This window comes from Argiope bruennichi, chromosome 5 (assembly GCF_947563725.1).
Source record: "Argiope bruennichi chromosome 5, qqArgBrue1.1, whole genome shotgun sequence".
NCBI classification, from domain to species: Eukaryota; Metazoa; Arthropoda; class Arachnida; order Araneae; family Araneidae; genus Argiope; species Argiope bruennichi.
The window spans coordinates 95,898,143-95,916,738 of NC_079155.1; the positions used below are offsets into that span (position 1 = coordinate 95,898,143).

The 18,596-nt window shown below is 27.6% G+C and overlaps 1 protein-coding gene across 1 annotated transcript in view; it reads right to left on the minus strand.

Annotated features, from left to right (window-relative positions):
* The window catches only part of LOC129969213 (dopamine D2-like receptor), a 101,421-nt gene that overhangs the window by 17,641 nt on the left and 65,184 nt on the right, over positions 1-18,596 (minus strand). Inside the window, exon 2 of the mRNA XM_056083665.1 lies at positions 3,814-3,923. Coding sequence (XP_055939640.1) covers positions 3,814-3,923 — 110 coding nt within the window. The remainder of the gene's footprint in view (positions 1-3,813; positions 3,924-18,596) is intronic.

Genomic DNA, 18,596 nt, shown 5'->3' on the forward strand with positions numbered 1-18,596 from the left:
TAAAGAAAAAAAAATTACTAGTATTTGTCTGTTTATTTTCGCGCAATAAAACGCCAAAAAAAGCAAACGGTCAAAATTCGGTGATTGGCCACTGGGTCTCAGCAATCTAGACCTAATATGAAAACCGTCAAGTAAACTCATTATTTTGGAGATATTAACATATTTATCTAAAAATAGTCATTCCCGAGAAAGCAGCCCTCTTGGCGAAATCTTGAATTCTTTTTGTAATGGATTTTGAGAGTTTAAAAGTGGGCAAATAAGCCGGAGACCATGAAAGTGAAGAATCATTACATACATCAATCAAGCTTGTTCAAACATTCTTAATATGAAACATGTCACAATTTCATGGAAATATCAAATATTGGATATATTTGGATATATCTTGGATATATATTTTTAGAAAACTGATAAGTTATTCTAAATTGCAAATGTAGTAATTGTGTTCTCACTAAAATGCTTTAATAACTTTGATGTTACTTTGTATGGAAATAGTACTTGTGCTCTCATTACAGTCTTAAAAGTAAATCATAATTCTAAATATCATAGCCAAGAGCCCTAATAATAGAGAACTTTATTTGGGAAATATTTCTAAGAATAGAATAGAACCGCATTCTTCGATTTGAAGAGGATTCTTAAGAGTTATGTTTCCGGCATGGGCTCTTCAGCGTTTGCAATCAAGAAACCTCAGATATCTTTTGAATAGTTAACTAAAACAAGAATTTTGTGAAGCAACATCTGAAAGCGAACACTAGGAGGAAGTAATTTCATGGAAGCAAAGATATGTCATTGACTCGAAAAAGGTCATTAGATGCATTAAATGATTTCACTAGAAGTAAGATGATTCGGCGTATTTTAACAATTGCGTAATAAATGTGAGGGAAGTTTATATTTACGGGAATGAGAAAATACTGTGAGTTTCATTTATAAAAATGAATTCAAGATAAAACAAAGTTAAAGAAACTTTGAAAGTTAGTGAAGAAAATAAAATTTATCAAAGAAAGATACATGAAAAATAATTAAGAACAATTTTTAGTGCATGGATTATTATAGGAAAAAAAAATTGTAAAATATTTAAAGTGAGATTAACAAATAAGTAGGTTAATTTTGTTTAAGATGATATCTGTAGTCGCACAATAACGTATCAGATCAAATTCCAAAGAAAAAAATCTGTTAATATTGCATTTTCTTCCTAATTATTGACAGTACGTAAAAAGTTAGTTTTTTGTATTTGATGTAATTTTGGTAATTGTGAATTTAATATCTAGTTCGTTAACATTTCAAAGAAAAAAAATAATGGTTTTCAGCATATTTAAAATTTTTGGAGCTAGATTGATACAGAATATCCAGATAATTTCCGAGTTATAACTGATTAATGAGTGAGAATAATATAATGATTAGTGGATAACGGTAAAAGAACATAATATAATGTTTTATAACGATTCAGTGTACAGTATAATTTGGTGCTTCAATTAGTTATTTAAGCAATGTGTGATACATTAACTCTATCCTTCCAGACATGGTAATCTACAATTGAATGCTATTCAAGGCCATATTTTATTATAAATCATATAACAAATCATATAACATCATAACATCAGAATATCAAAACATCATTTTATAATGATTCAATCATCAGGAAGGGTATATTTTAATTAGTATTTAACTATCGAGTTTGATTTTGCATATATTCTTCCAAATAAGGAAACAAAGATTGTTAGACTTTAAGGTCATTTTTATATAATCTATACCCTTTTGTTACCACGTGCATTGCTGGGAATAATATCCTTTGAAATTTTTAATTACATATTTTATATAAATTGGTCTATTTGTAACTTTTTCAGTAAAATAGTTTTAATAATAGTTTAAATAGTCATTGAAAACATATGATATTAAAGAAGCCTTAGGCTACTCTTTCTATAGTACTATATTTCTGACTAATTTCCTGACACTCCTTTAAAATTTTAATTTTAAATTGAAACGAATTTGATTAAATTTCAAGAAATACAAAAATTTTTGTTGAAACCAAACTTTTCTTTTTTTAAATAAGAGTACAGAATATTGGGTCTTTCAACATTGAAGTTGAATGTGATATATATATATATATATATATATATATATATATATATATATATATATAATTCATGCAATATCTCAATCTCAATTTATACAATTTCTCTGATTCATCGGGTTTTTTTTTTTTTTTTTTTTTTTTTGCTTTTAAAAGGATTGAAAGGGTAGAAATAATATTTTACTTTATTTTAGTCAATAAATGTAAATCTGAAAAAATTATGAAGTCTGAATTGTATATAATTCTTAAATCTTAAGAACTGTATCCAGTGAAATAGCACACAAACATTTTAATAATAGTAAAGATAATACCAACAAAATTTATTTCTTCTGAGATTAGATCTGACCGAGTTATGAAGTTTTGTATATTAATATTTTGGGTATCATCTTGATTTTGATAATCCTCTTGATTAACTTTTTCTAGATCTCCTGGATTCCGCAAGCAATCTGGCATGAACTATATATGTCTACCTGATTCTTTCCATTCTACGTCAGAACCAGAGAAAAAGCAAAACATGTCATAATATAGAAATACCACGAGACCAAACTATATTTGCTTTGGCGCTTTTTTTCCAAGTTATTTTACATAATTTATTGTATGTAAGATGTTCGTAATGCCTTATGCTTAAAAATTCACTGGATACAAATAAACTAACATCAATAAGTTTATTTATTTAACTTTATTTATAGTGATGATAAAATCTGAGAATTGACAATATTCATTGTAATAGCAAAATAATTTAAAAATTTGAGAAAATATTTTATTTTGGAAAATTGACCCATTGGAGAAGATAATAAGATAGTAAATAAGAAGCTATAATTTGATATGGTGTAGAAATGAAAATAAAATAATATATTTTTATTATTCAAATATTTTTAAAAAATACCGTGTATTCTTAAAAGAACAAGAATAATCTTGAAAGAAACCTATTTTTTGTTATGTTAACAAATATCAAAACATTTAATAAAAATTAATAGTATTATTAAAGATCCAAGAATTTGATGAAAAATCTCAAAAGAGTTACTACATTTTTTTAAAATCCAAGCTTATTTTAAATAAGTTTTAATGGTTTCCAAATGTAGGAACATCTAGCTAGAGCATTAATGCATATGCCTTCGGCCTTCTTTCATGCTTTGATTCGAAAACAAGAACTTACGAAATATCGACTCTATTGAATATGATGTTATTTAAATTTTTTCTCTTATTCATTATAAATATTCTTTAATGCATGTTCATGGCGACTTATATAAGACATTTTGTGGAGAACAAGGCACTGATATATGATTATTACATTAAAAAAAAAATTGGCAACTTATAGTTTAATTGAAAACATATAGATGGCGCAGCATTATACGCTCAGTGAATTTCCCGCCAATACCCTACGAATCAAAAATAGAGTTAAAAATATCGTATAGGGACGAAGATCTTCGATTTTCAAGGAGAGATGTGGAAATCGTATGGTGGATATGATGGTTCATTTTGTATTTTTTTTAATAATGTATAAACTGGGATTAAAATATTAATATTTTACAACAAAATTTCTATCAATGAATGTATGTCCGAAATACGAAAACATAATTGTTTAAGTTTAAATATTCTTAATAATATTTCATTTATTTGTATATTATTTAACATCAATGAAAAGCATTACACAATAATATCTCTATTTGAGTCAGCCATATAATATATAAAGGAATAAATTCATATAAATATAAGAAAAATGTTTAGCATCAAAAAAAAATTACCTGTCGATACTTATAGCAACTAAATTAAAGATAGAAGCAGTGCTACAAGTCACATCAACAGCGATATAAAAGTCGCACAACGTGTCACTTAGTTCCCAGTCCACATTTACCTGGAAAGATAATAATTAATACATTTTAGTTATCACATTATATATTTGGAATTGAAATATGTTATACAATTTATTCCACAATAATAAAAGAAGAATGTTCATGTGAGTGTGTTGTGTGCGTTAATCTACAGATCAAACTGTGTGGCTTTCAATGTACAAATATGACACAATTGTATTTTGAATGATGAAAATTTGCAATGATTTAAAAAAAAAATTGAGAATTATTTAATTAGATGTAAGCGAATATGTAATATTTTCCCCTATAACTTCTGAAATTACCCAAGCACAATAATAATATTTCCACTTTTTTTTAAGTAAAAAAAAAAATATTTTTAATGACACCAATTTAGTCCAAGAACAATTCCATTCTGTAGAATATAGAGTTACCTGGAATATAACTCTAATTCAAAATTTAAGTTAGAAGAATAAAAAAAAAAAAAAAAAAAAAAAAAAAAAAGACCATTGCACTATGAAAAAAAAAAATGGTGTAAGAGTAAGATTTCTAAACTAGTCAGAGCTCAGTGTTTGAAGTTTAAAATATTAATTGACTGAGCAATTAAAGACGATATACGGATAAAATTGATCAAAATGTTTAGCAATCATTGATTTCGATAAATCGGATTGTTTTAAATGATGGTAAGTAAAAAAAAAAAAAAAAAAAAACATCTTGACTATTGTCTGTGCTTGTGGAAAATATGATTTACGGGTATAATTAAGGAGTTCGTAAATAATTTTTATGTTTCGTAATTCCAAGAATATATTTAAGTTTTTTTTTTATCCCTCAGCCATGGCCAGTGCAGAGTAGTGTAAATAATAGGGACCAAGAAAAATGGAAAAAACGAATGTAAGAAAGTATTTCTAATATATGTAACTTCCTGCTGTGGAAAATAATAACCCTCGAATCTTTATATATATATATATATATATATATATATATATATATATTGTTACGAAATTTCCGGGGTTCGTTTCGATAGTGGGGGTTATATGGTGTGAAGAACGCTCACTCTGCAGGCGGCAGTAGAAAATAAAACAACGACGTTTATTTACACGAAGACACACAGGACAGCACAAAGACGACAACTATATACAGCACAGAAGACGATTATCTTCAGCCGAGACGTGCAGCATACAACAGCATACAAAACTCTACTACATACAGTAGCACACAGCTTAGTTCAGCATTAGCTTCACTCCGTCGCTGCTACGCTTATCTCTGGACAGCCAGTTCTTTAGCGTCGGTTCCGACTTCGACTCCACTGGTTCGCAACTCGATTCACCAATGCCCGACAGCTGCGGGTGCTTCCTTTTATAGGTCTCAGGAGGCACTGCTAGAAGCCTCTCAACCAATCAGGAACGTTCGAGGCGTAACTCGGTTAGTACTGGACGGTTCGGGAAAATTCTCGATGTTTCGGGTTTAATCTATTTTGGCGCCAAAACTCGCCAAATTTGTCGCCAAGTCGCCAAATGGTCGCCAAGTTTGTCGCCGAGTTCTGGGACCTCCTATGGAACCCACTATTCTGGAATATATATATACGAAGTCTAATACTTTATCAGTCAACACAATGATATTGAATATTTCTAGTTTCAAAATAAACGGAAGTTTTTAATCACTTTATTTGACATTTTAAATATTTTATCAATTCTTAAAGGGAAAATATCTGTTTGGCATTCTATGAATTTAGTTAGCTTGAAATTTGTTGAACTAAGCGATGCATGAGAGAAGAAAATCGTAAACAGGATTGAAGTGTGTAAATAATTTAATATTTGATGCATTTATTTCCGTCGTCTTTCTTTAGCTCAAAATTGCAAAATCATTTCCTAAAAGCATGGAGAAAGTGTTTTCGATTTTAATGCTATAAAGGGAATTATCTCCTAACAAATCAAATTTCAATAAAGAGCCTCTCTAAAAGCTTCAAAGAATAAATATGTTTTGTTTACATCAATTTTATTCTTCTATTGTAAGACAAGCATGAATTTCACACGTATAATCTACCATTGTAAAATGTCTCGGAGGAGTTCATGTTTGCCAAAATTAGATATCGAGGTATTTTGAAACGTACACTAATACTTCGCATTTAAAAGTATATAGAAAGGCATCTAAAATTCTTCTAATAATAAGATATCTAATTGATTAAATATTATCCCTCTAGGTTTATCAAACGGACTAAGAACTTATTAAATGCGAAAATTGATGGAGTTTAGATTTCTTTTCTTATGAATAAAAGCTAAAAAGTTTCTTCAAAATATTGCTTCCATTTTTCTTCATACTTGAATCATATTAACGGTTGAAGTAAATCACAAATTCTATTTTTTTTTAAACATTAACTTAGTCTGAAAACAACAATAAAATTTAAAAAGTTATTTTCTTTATGGTAATATTAGCATACTATACTTAATTAACTTGTATTGTTTTCTAAAAGTTCTTCTATTCATATTTTTCTTCTTGTACTTTATAAAAATAAAATATTCTTCAGTTTAATTACGACAGCTAATTCCATAAGGCTTTCAAATTGATAAATGCTGAAAAATAATCTTTGCTAAGTTTTTCTTGCAATCACAGCTAAATTTTATGATCAAATGGAATATCTGATAATCATTGCATTATTTGCATTCTATACTTTTTTTATTTTTTCATAACTTGACTGCGTTTTGCATTTATGATTGGCAAATCAAAAACTGCCCTAAGCAACGAAAAGGCCACAAAACAGATCCTGTTTTATGTACGAACCATTTAATCGTTGACATCAGAAAATGTGGTCTTATTATAAATACATATGAATTCATATTTGATGATTCTTCTTATTAATATGAGACTTGATGCCCTCCGAAATGTATACGTAATGAATAATGATTATGTAATACGAAATGATTATGATTTACAGTTTGGCGATTTTTTTACAACTCTCGGAAACGGAAAAGTACCGCTTCATGCACTTTATACAACAAACACTATTACATTTTAACGGCAAACTGCCAATGCTAATAAATAATATAAGTCAAGGCAATTTTTAAATGATACCATTTTATACAATGGAGGCTTTCAGTGTTATTTTTTTGGAGATTTCATGTTTGTTGTGTCCTACGAATTTCTTTGCAGGTTGCAAACATTAGAATGTTATATTCCATGGCACTATGATGCCTGTACCAATCTAGCAAAATGATTTGTTTCTGAAACCTAAAACTGGTAAGACTTCTGCTGTCTAATTATTTTGACCTTTTAAAGTGTAGGCTGGTCGGCCCATCTCTAAACTGCTCGATATTTATCACAATTTGACATTTGTCCCTTCAATGACATTTTTCCTTTCTACTTAACAAAAGTTACAACGTCTTCTTCTCCTGTCTTCAAACTGCCGCTGTGGTCTGGTGGTAAGGTCTCGGCTTGTGAGCATTAGGGTTTTAGGTTCGAGACCCGTTTCAACCAAAGAACTGTAGTGTGAGGGCATCCTCTCGCTGGTGTGGTGTGGAGAAGGGGGTGCCAGCTCAGTTGTCGTGCTGTCATCTGACTGCGGTTCAAAATTATGAGGTACGTCACAAAATAGCCGTAGTGTTGCTTTACAACGGGACGTTAATATAACTAAACTAAACTATAAACCTCTTATCTTTAAATAATAATTTGAACATATGATTTTTTATATAGATGTATAATTCATATAAATATTCTCTGAACTGAAAAACATTTATTTTGATCAATCTATAACACTGATTTTGAAAAACAAACGAACTTTCATTGAATATGAACTTGTAGAACTTTATTCTGTAAATTACATTTATAATGACCTATGGAAGTATATGTTAAATAAAATATCCTTTAATGCTGATGATATAAAATATTTATATTATATTATACAATTTAATAGCTTCATTTGCATTTAACTCAATACTTAATCTCTTGAAATTCTTGAAATTAAATTAGAAGTGAGAATTTATTTTATTCATAACATTATCAGAGATATATGTATTATAACAATTTTTTTAATGCTTTAACACTATTTTTTTAGTGGTTGAAGTAATTGGATTTATGTATCAATTCGCTGTTTTTTTCACATTTGAATTAATAGCTTTTAGACATCTGTGTCTAAAGCAAAAAGAATATTTATTGATAATTAAAAAAAAAAAAAACAAAAAAAAAACATTATTTTTTCTGTATGAATTCCTTATAGAACAATTGGATTTGAAGTTTTAGAACTCTAAACAGGCTACTTTAGAATTAATAAATTAAGCAAATTTACAAAACCGAATATTGCAAACATTTCATAATTAGCTAAGTAATCTTGAAAATCAAAATATTTTAAGAAAATGTATCATGATCAGTATAACTAATTAATCTAAATTTATATTTCTTCTCTTTTCCCAGTTTCATCAAACATGAAAGCCAGAGTTTCAATCAATTATTTAATGATAAAACGATTAAATACATATTTACGAGCAAATATATTACATTATATTCCATTATTGGCATTGCATTAGACTCTGATGTAAGTGAATGGATATATTTAACACAATCTCCTTATTGCATTTGGCAGAAAAAGAATAGGGATCTACCCTTGGCTTTCAGAAATGTTCCTTTGATGTCATCATCTGATGTTATATTATGAAATGCTGAAATCGGTTTTGAAAGAGCTAATAAAACTTATCCTGTTACTCTGTTCCATATACGCAGTTCAAATAGATAATTGATTTACCTAAAATTTTGCAAAAATTATTATACTTTCTAGAGAAAAAAAAAATTTCCTTTCCTTCTGTTTTTTCTTAAATTATAAGATGAGAAAAAAAAAATTAGCAGCGGTTTGATGGATTTTGAAACATGAATGCAAATTAAACAATTCATTGAATCCATTGACCCCTATTTTCTTTGTACTAACAAACACTTTATATATTTCTTAACAAGACATTATTTCTTGGTGAAGTCTTTATAACTTTTCAAATAACCCTGGACTTTAAATTCCATTTGTATCTAATTACATTGAATATTTTATATTTATTTGAGTTTCATCCTTTAAATTCATCAAAAATATAATCTTTTCAAGGTTTTTTTTTTCTTTAATGAAGAAATTTGAACATGAATTTAGCTTTAAAGGTATATATAGTTCAGATGCCGAATTTAGGGCGACCATAAAAAAAAAATGGCCTCAATTCGTTCTGAAAATAAAATCTTAAAATTGATTTTAAATCCAAAATGGGGATTGCAAAGGTAAAACAAGAATATTTTCTTTATTTTTAAATCATGGTAAGATAAGAGGCTGTTTCTTATTTTCCCCTTGTGAATTTCTTATTTTTATCATACTTCATGAGGGTTAAATGTAACCATGATCCAATGCAAAAATCGAGTGCGTTTTAGAACATCGATATCAATCACTCGGTTTAAATTAATTCTTACTGGCATTTTGATAACATATCATATTTTTTGTAGCATATTTATCATCCAAAATTAAAAGGTAAATTCTGAATCTATAAGAAAAGTATGTAAGAGAAAGTATATAATTATATTTCATTAAAAAAAATAGATGAAAACATGTTTTTCATTTCCAAATTTAGTGATCTGAAATTAATAATGAAAAAAAAATCCATAAAAGGTTTTAGAATAACGATAATTTATTCGCTTTATAAAATAAAAGCTGAAAGTCGTATTATCACTTATTAAGGATGATAAAAAAATACCTGAAAAAGTATAGATCATAAAAGCCTGAGATAACATAAATATTCTATACAGAATGGAATTAATTAGTATTATAATGGAGTGAAATTTAATTAGAATTAATTTAATTAGTATTATAATGCACTTTATAAGTGAATAATTATATGTTTTGACAGATATGATATCAATTGGGCCTGATTTATTTACCGTGTTACTTTCTTTTCATCTTTTTACTTCTTTTACAACATCTTTTAATATAAAAAATAATTTTACATATTTGGTTTGATCTCTAGATCAAATTTTAAACTATTTTTTTCTTTATTTCTGACACATTAATAGGGAAGATTTTTTTTATCGTTTCTGTCATTATTATTCATTTTTATTATATCTGTTAATTAATTTTTATAAATTTTTTAAGATATTCTGTGAAAAGAATAACCATCTTTTTGATACGAAATCAATATTCAATTAAAATATTTAGAAAAAAAATCCCTAAATCTTGATTAAGCCCTATAAAAATAATAACGAATTGCAATTTTATCGGAAAAGCTGAATTAAACACTGGAAATAAAATCATAAGATACTGAAATGCTATCGGAAAACCAGAATTGCACTGAATTACAGAATTCTAACACATTGGGAAGTGAATGAAAAGTCAGATATATAATTCTATCTTTGCAAGAACGAAGCAAATCAAAATAAATGAAAAGCTACAATGTAAAAGACTTCATTGCTCTTATAAACATACGGAAACAAAACTCTTCGTCTGTTTATCGATACTCATTTTAATAAAACTGCCTATGCATTAATCAATATTTATTTTCAAAGACTTCATGCTTCAGTCGAACCCATCACACGACCCTGCATACCCTTTTTCAATAATAAGCTTTTCCTTTCTTCGACGAACAAAAACTGAAATAACGGGATTTATGATCGAGAAAAGCAAGAAACCCAGTTCAATTCCCGATTCCTTTTTTGCTTCGACACATAAATCAAAATAAATATATCGATCTATAGAATAACTCAAAATGTAAGCTGCGGCGGGGGGGGGGTAAGAAAAAAATAAAACAAGAAAAATCTTTCTTCTGTTTCATTTGAACTTCACAAAGAAACGGCATTTTTATCTCAAGGAACCTAATGACGAAAGCACAAATCAAGATTTATATTTCTGAAATGAATGTACGTCATGGAGTATTCAGAAAGTTTTTTCTCAGAAGCAGTTGCATCTCATTTCTGGATCAGTGGTGAAGCAAATGTGATTTTGCGAGTGCAGAACACTGGAAACATTTTAAAAAAATGACAAGAAAAATGCTGGCTCGAATGTGCTTTTTAACATTTTTCGTGACGTCTGTTGGGAAAAGAACGAGTATGGTGGGATGTATATGCTTTCAAAATGTTTGACATTATGTTGAAAACAAAATGACAGACTGAATACATGCATAGGAAAGCACTTTGGGAACAGTGGTTTTCCACTAGACCTGACGAGTGTATGGAAACGGAAAAAAACCTAACGATGTCAATGGAAGTATTTTTGCTAGCAAATTTAAATTTAATTCCATTGAAATAAAATAATTGTGAAAACAAATTGGGCATAACAGATTAAAGAATTATAAAAAGCAATTAATAAGTATTATTTTAGGGATTTGGTACTATCCAAACGTTATGAGAAGTTTATTTTTATATTGCTGTCAAAGATTAAATTAATATCAAGAATAAAAGTTTCATATTTATCACAAATAAAAATATTTTAATTTAAAATTTTAAATCATGCATTTCTTATTTGGATTATGTTATACAAATACAGTTATCGTGAAGTAAATAAGATGTTTAATAATTAACGATATATGATATTTTTTAAATAATCACATTTTCCTAATTCAGCTTTCGCAATAGAGCAATAGAGCTATTTCCTGACAAATAAATCTTTAACACTGAAATGGCTTTCTTCAATTCTAAATAAACGACAACAGGCTATTAGAGATTATTTTTGCAGGTTAAATAAGGAATTGTTAATCAACTCGAAATCCATACATGGCAAAGTTTTTAGTCGCTTAGTTTTGTTGGTGTATTATAAAACAATATTTTTTTAGTAAATAAAGTGCATTTTTTAGACATAAGAAGGGATAAGGCTGAATAAATAGATCTAGTAAAGTAGAGAGCATATTTTATATATTGTAAAAATGTCAAATATTCAAATTATGATATTTCTGATATGAAACATTAATTTAATTCCTATTTTAATCCCTTATTTATGTTTCTGTTCCAAATTTTAATTTACTTTCCATGAATTATACTTGCTATTTTTTACATGTATTTATTTTATCTTTTTTAAAAAAATAAATTACCTTTAAGATATCTAATATCTAAACGATTTTGATGGCATGCGGTTTAATGGATTTTTTTTCTGTAATTTCAAACATTATAACAATATAATCTTTTATCTACATGCACGCTTTTTTATTAGATAAATATTTAAATTTAAAAAAAAACAATTATTTTTGAATTTTTGAAGCTATCTACTTTTTTAAAAAGCCATCTATTTCTAAAAAGCCATCTATTTTTGAAAGCCATCTACGTTTTTGAATTATTTTTTTTTTATTTATTTTGAATTGGTGGTTTAAGTTTAAATGCATTTATATATGAAAGGTTTTCATAGGTACAAAATTAAAATATTTTTATTTCAAAACAATGTTTAAGACAGATATATTCCTCGTTTTAATTAATAAAGAATTTGCTGCTTTCTTTTAAATAATCTGGATTTGACCGATGCAATAGAAACTATCACTGACATTTCATACATCTGTAGTAGATGATAATATGTTATATTTATTTTCGCTTTCAATACATGCATTCTCATTCTTTTATTTTTTGGATTATAAACTTTACTTATTTTAATCAGGATTTTTAATTAAAATAATGCCAGAATTATGAGCGAAATTAAGGATTCCTTTCACAAAAATAGATGGAACTTATGTATGAAAGTATGGGAATAAACAGCATCGAAAAAATAATTATAGGACTTTATATCATTTATTTTTTTCATAAATATACAATTTGTTATAGCTATGTTTATACATCTCAGTGATTTTATAAATTAAATTTTCATAAACAACTTGCAGCATAATATTATATGTAAAATTACTGATTATATGTCATTTTAGCTTCATAAAGAGACAAGGATTTTGGACCACTACGAATTCTCAATTCTTGTCTTCCATAATAAACTCAATTCCATATAAATAACAAAATAAGTAATTTGATGATAATGAGGTACTCAGTAGGAGCTTCTAATATTGTCAGTTTTTAAGTGTGGCATTTGATTAAATATTTATTAAAGAATGGATGTATTATCTTAAATAATGTCAAAGAATATTCAAGAGTAATCTTCCGAGTTAAATTACCCCAAAATTCTCTTCTGTGGATGAAGAATAATTTAATTCTAACGAGAAGCTCAGTAGGTGCCGCTAGTATGGTCAATGGTTATTTGCAGTAATAGATTAAATACGTATTAAAGAAAAGATGTATTGCCTTAAATAATGGCAAAAAATATTCAAGACTAATTTTCAGAATTGAATTACCCCCAAACTCTTTTCCGTGGATGAAGAAATTCATATTTCCTTAGCATTCAGATAGGCTGTTCTTATTTTCATATAGTAACTCTGATCGTGTTTTATGTAAATACAAAACTGAAGAAATGATATTTAGTACAGAGTATGACAGAAATTTTAAGTCTTCCAATCATAACTGAGGAGAAATAAAATTCTAGAGTGAAATAAATTATTCTCTCAAAAACTTAAAAGGAGTACATTCTCCCCAACGAGCTTCAAGGTCTTAAACCCTTTTGGGCAAACCGGTGGAATAGACCAAGACCAAGGGAGTACATAGCATTAAATACCCTTTGTTTTTTATATTAACAACATTACCCGAGTTATCAAAATTAGATTTGGAATAAACCTTGATATATTAGCATCAAGTCTCTTATGCTAATAGAACAAAACTGATAACTATCAAAAATTGAAAAATATATGTGTTTTTATAATTCACTATGTGGTAATGATCTCTCCGAAACTTTCTAGTATATTTCCTAGTGAAGGTTCTCTTACTCTAGTACAAAACTGTTGGCTTTGGATAAAGCTGAAAATGCCTTCCTTGGTATTGGAGAGTATTAGTTACGAAATATAGATCATTAGAGTGACTCTTGTAGTTCTACTAAATCTATCATGAGAGTTTGTATTTTGGATGCTTTGCTCCTATCGTTTGATCCAGATTTCTACTGAATTACAGTTGTAATAAAATCACATGATAAACTTCATTTATTTAAAGCATTACGATGTTATATAATTAAAATTGCATGCATGAGGAAGTATTGTCCAACAGACGATCAACTCTTTCAAAATTTTATAAAATTCCAAGTTTCGGGCACTAGGTCTTTGCACCAAATTTTATCTATCTAGCTTTTTAGGTTATGCAGTTATCGGATCATTTGTGATCGAAAAGCAGATAAGCAGACTTTGTCTAATGCATTTTGTTTAAAATTTTGTAAAAGAAATCTACAAATTTGGTTTAGATGCAATACATCTAATTTCATTCGTCTAGATCAAATCGATTTTGAATTGTCGTGTTCGTAGACAGAAAGACAGAGAGATCTAATGCCACAGATGAATTCGTTGAAGAAACATGAAGATTCGATTTAGTCAGAATTTTTTGATGTTTACAATTCTTTCTTTCTACTTCGTATCCGCAAAATAAAGAAAAAAATAACACATAAAAAGATTTGATTGTAAAAAGTTTCTTATAGTCCCAAGCTCCAACTAAATTACAAATAAACTTCAAAATAATAAATAATTGAAAGTAAAGTCATGAAATTAAATTAATACCACATGAAATATTGGTACAAACAAGAGTAAAGATTAAAGAGTGCAAGATTATCTGAATTCAGTCATTTGTTTCAAAAACAATAAATATGGCTCTCAGCTCTTTCAAAAGCGGATAAATTTAATTCACCAAATAATTTCCTCTCTCATAGTATAACCCTCTTCATTGGTTCAGGTTTGAGTAAATGCAGAATAATGAGAGTAATTATAGAAAAGCTAAATGTTAACATATTCCGTTTTATTGTAAATTCTTGTTGAATACACAGCTAATGATATAATGACTTGTCTAACTAGTTATTAAAAGTTAGATCCGAATTGAGAGTTAAAATTAATGGATTGAGCGTCTGTGAATTAAACACAGCTGATGACTTTGATACATTTAAAACTCATTATGACGTGTTTTTAAATGGAATTCATCTCTGAAGCAGTAATAATAAATTAAGAATTTGAAAGAATTTTTATATTTGTGAAGGAAATGCTGTTACGTAAATGAATGCAATGATTGAAAAATAGAAAACTTATGTGCATAAAACGTATTATAAATGTATTCTTATATCAATATACTATAAAAGTTGATTTATAAATAATTTTTAAAATTTAAAATGGAATAAATTTTTTCTACCATCACAAATGTACAATTAATACGAAATTTCAATGAAAAAGAATTGAAGTAACATTTAACATCCGGATTTTTGAATGTCACTATGTTTGAATAAAGATTAGAAACAATAATAATATTTTTTTTTATAAAATGCATTAACCTTGAATAATTAGTTGAATTAAATTATTTAAAGATTAATCGCATCTATCCCAAAAAAAAATTTCCATTAACGTAAGCCTGTAATATCAATTTTATTTTTCATTTAAATATTCTTTATATTTAAATCTCAAATATTTTGATATAAATCGAATTCTGTTTTGTTATAGAAAATTTTTTTTGTCTATACTTTTTATTTTCAACTTCAGCATGATATTCGATGTTCAATTATTCAATAATTTTCCTTAAAGAAGAACAACAACAAAAAAATCCAAAAAATTATGTTTTTGTTCCTTAAATCATACAATATTTGAATTTATGAATTCCAATGCTAATATTAGAGATATTTGAGGCCAAAGAAGATAGTAGTGATAGGAGAAGAAACGAACACCGAAAAGTCCCTGTCATTTCATATTTAATTACTTTGAATGTTGCAATTATTTCGCTCATTTTAGTGAAGGATCATGAAATATTAAATCATGACAAATTCAAAACATTTAATCAAAAATAATTGCTAGTTGATGAATCACAGCCATCATTGTTATGGAATCAAGATTCGCATCAGCGATGGAATCTTGATTCTGTGACTGTTTTGGAATCCGAAAGGAATGCCAAAGATTGTTGCTGAGATTTGATGTTGTCAACAAATTTGTAGTTAGATATTAAAAAAAAAATATTAAACAGATAACCCATCAGAATGTTTCAGATATTATTATCGCACTAAATATGCATTTATTTTTACTAATTCATAATGTAATACTATTAATAAAAAAAGAATAAAAATTTTAAAACTTTTATCATGCGAAATCTTTTATGAAAACAAATTATGTTGCTTGGAACTATACCGTTAGTTCTTTAGAAAACTTAAAATAGAAACCCTGCTCCTAATTTAATAATTAATAAGATAGATAATTCTTCTGCCTTTGTCGTCATTTAAACTGAGATTTTAAATGAAAACATACTACCTGAATTTTCCAGTATAATAAATGGGTCTTTGCAAAAATTTATAGCATAAGAAAACAAGATATTTCATTCTTTTCTGATTAACAGAATAATTTGCAGACAAACATTTACAATACAAGTAAATGCATTGTATGAAGATTTGAAACTGGATTCAGTAGCTGTCATTTCAGATGGAACATGTGTGGGAACAGTGTAAATGTAAACGAAATCAATCGAAGGACGCAAAACTTTCAGGAACCAGCAAATAGGTGAAAATGACACCCATTCGTAGATAGAAATTTAATCCGTCTCACAAATGATGTTGCTGAACTAATTAGCACATCTGGAATTTCATTGGGTCACCCGAATGTCCATAATAATTCGAAATATTTTATGCATCTACTTAAGCTCTGAAAGTAGGCGTTTAACTTGTTTTATGACCGTTGTTGACTAACACTAATATATTCAAATGCATGTGTGGGAAGAGGTATATATAAAAAAAATAAAAGTTAAATTAAGGGTATTGAATAAACTATGGAGAGTATTGAATTCATTTTTAAGATAAAAGAAGCACATTTATAAAAAAAGAATGAATTTAAATTTTCCTTCTATGTTTATAGGTATATTAGTATATAAAGGATTTATCAATAATTTCAAAAACAGAAAGACTATTGAAGAGAATTTCAAGAAATAAAAATTGTATTAAGAACACATTTAGAAAAGGTCTCATAGTATTATCTGAAAGTAACCTATTGTTAGATACAGTAAGATGGCTTTCGAATAAGTTTTCATTAAAATTTTAATTAATTCAATATTTGGTCAAATTTTAATACATTTTTTGCAAAATCTTCCGAAAATAGTTTCACAAAAAATTATATTTACACAATCTTTACTATTATGCCAATTTTTCCCCTCATGATTTTTTTTTTTTTTGAATTTTGACAATTTCTTAAAATATTTCTTGCATAATTTTTAACTTTATATATCGTTATTAGGAGGAAAAACAGAATTGTTAAAGAAAGTTTATGTTTAGTCTCTGCCAAATTATAAATCAACAATGTGAATTTACAGTAGTACTGCGAAGATTGAAGTGTATTTGGAAGGATAGATAATTCAATCAGTTATGTTTCTAATGGAAGTGTAATGTCATAAGATTGGACTCGATTTAGGAGATTTATTTATAAAATAATAGAGAAAGCGTAAAAATTCTTGAACTCAACTCAACTCAACTTTATTGTTTATAATATCCTGATGTTTGAAAATAATGTTTAATGTATTCATAATTAATGTTTAAGAGAATTAACACGATCAGACACGCTTCAATAAATTTTAGATCAGACACTCTTCAATAAATTATATATTATCACTATTTCTGACGAACCTCTTGGTCTCCACATGAAGATAAGTACCAATAACACCTGACACCTGACACCGATATATTTTGGTGTCATGTGTATAATGGTACAAATATGTAAAAAGATTTACATGATATTCAAAGGATAAATGAAATAAATTGAAAATCTCCTGTTATGTAGCACAGAAATTTTCCAGCCATTCACACATGAAAAACGTATTCTACAATTGCAAGTATCTTTAGAAAGTTAACAATTTATTATACAAATATACTATCACTTCCTATAGTGGGTTACTATAGTTAATAATAAATCTGCTACTGAAAAAGAAACGCCTTCCTTTTTTCAAACGGCATTGACCTAGCTTTATTCAATGAAAATAATGTATCAAGTGCTTTTTGAAACATGCTGAATATACTTCCATTCGTCCAGGCCACAATGAAAACTGGCAGCTTCTCGAAGTTAGTGCAGAGAAAGCAGTGTGCCATCAGGGATTAATCATACGACAAACAGCTTTGTCGGCTAGACATACTGATCCATCAAGTGCATAGATAGTGTCCTGGTCCCAGTAGCCCTCGATACATACTGTCCTTATAGAGATTAAATGATCCATCTTGTAGCAGGACATGAGCTGAATGGCGTCGTAAAAGAGATGTAATATAATCTACCAAAGAAATGCCACATTCTGCTATTTCAAAATTTAGGATCCGTCGCTTTGAATGTGGTTTTGTTATGTGGAACATAAATCCATTTTATATGAGGTTAAAAAGAGGTTAAGATTATATTTCTCTCTCTCTCTATATATATATATTTAATATATACTACAATAATAAGCATTAATAAGTCAAAATAAGATTTAAATCCATTTATATTAAAATCATTATCATCAATTAATTTTATTAATTCATTTTGTGTTGTATGCCTTTTGAATAAAAATTAATTCAGTAATCTAATAAAAATGCCACACTGCATGTATATCGTGCTTTTCAAAAATTTATTATACATCAAAAATGTAATTCATGTCAAGTTATTGTAGAAAAATATGCAAAAAGTTTTATTAAAAATTGTAAAAATTCAAAAAAAAAATGTATGAAAAATAAACCGATATCA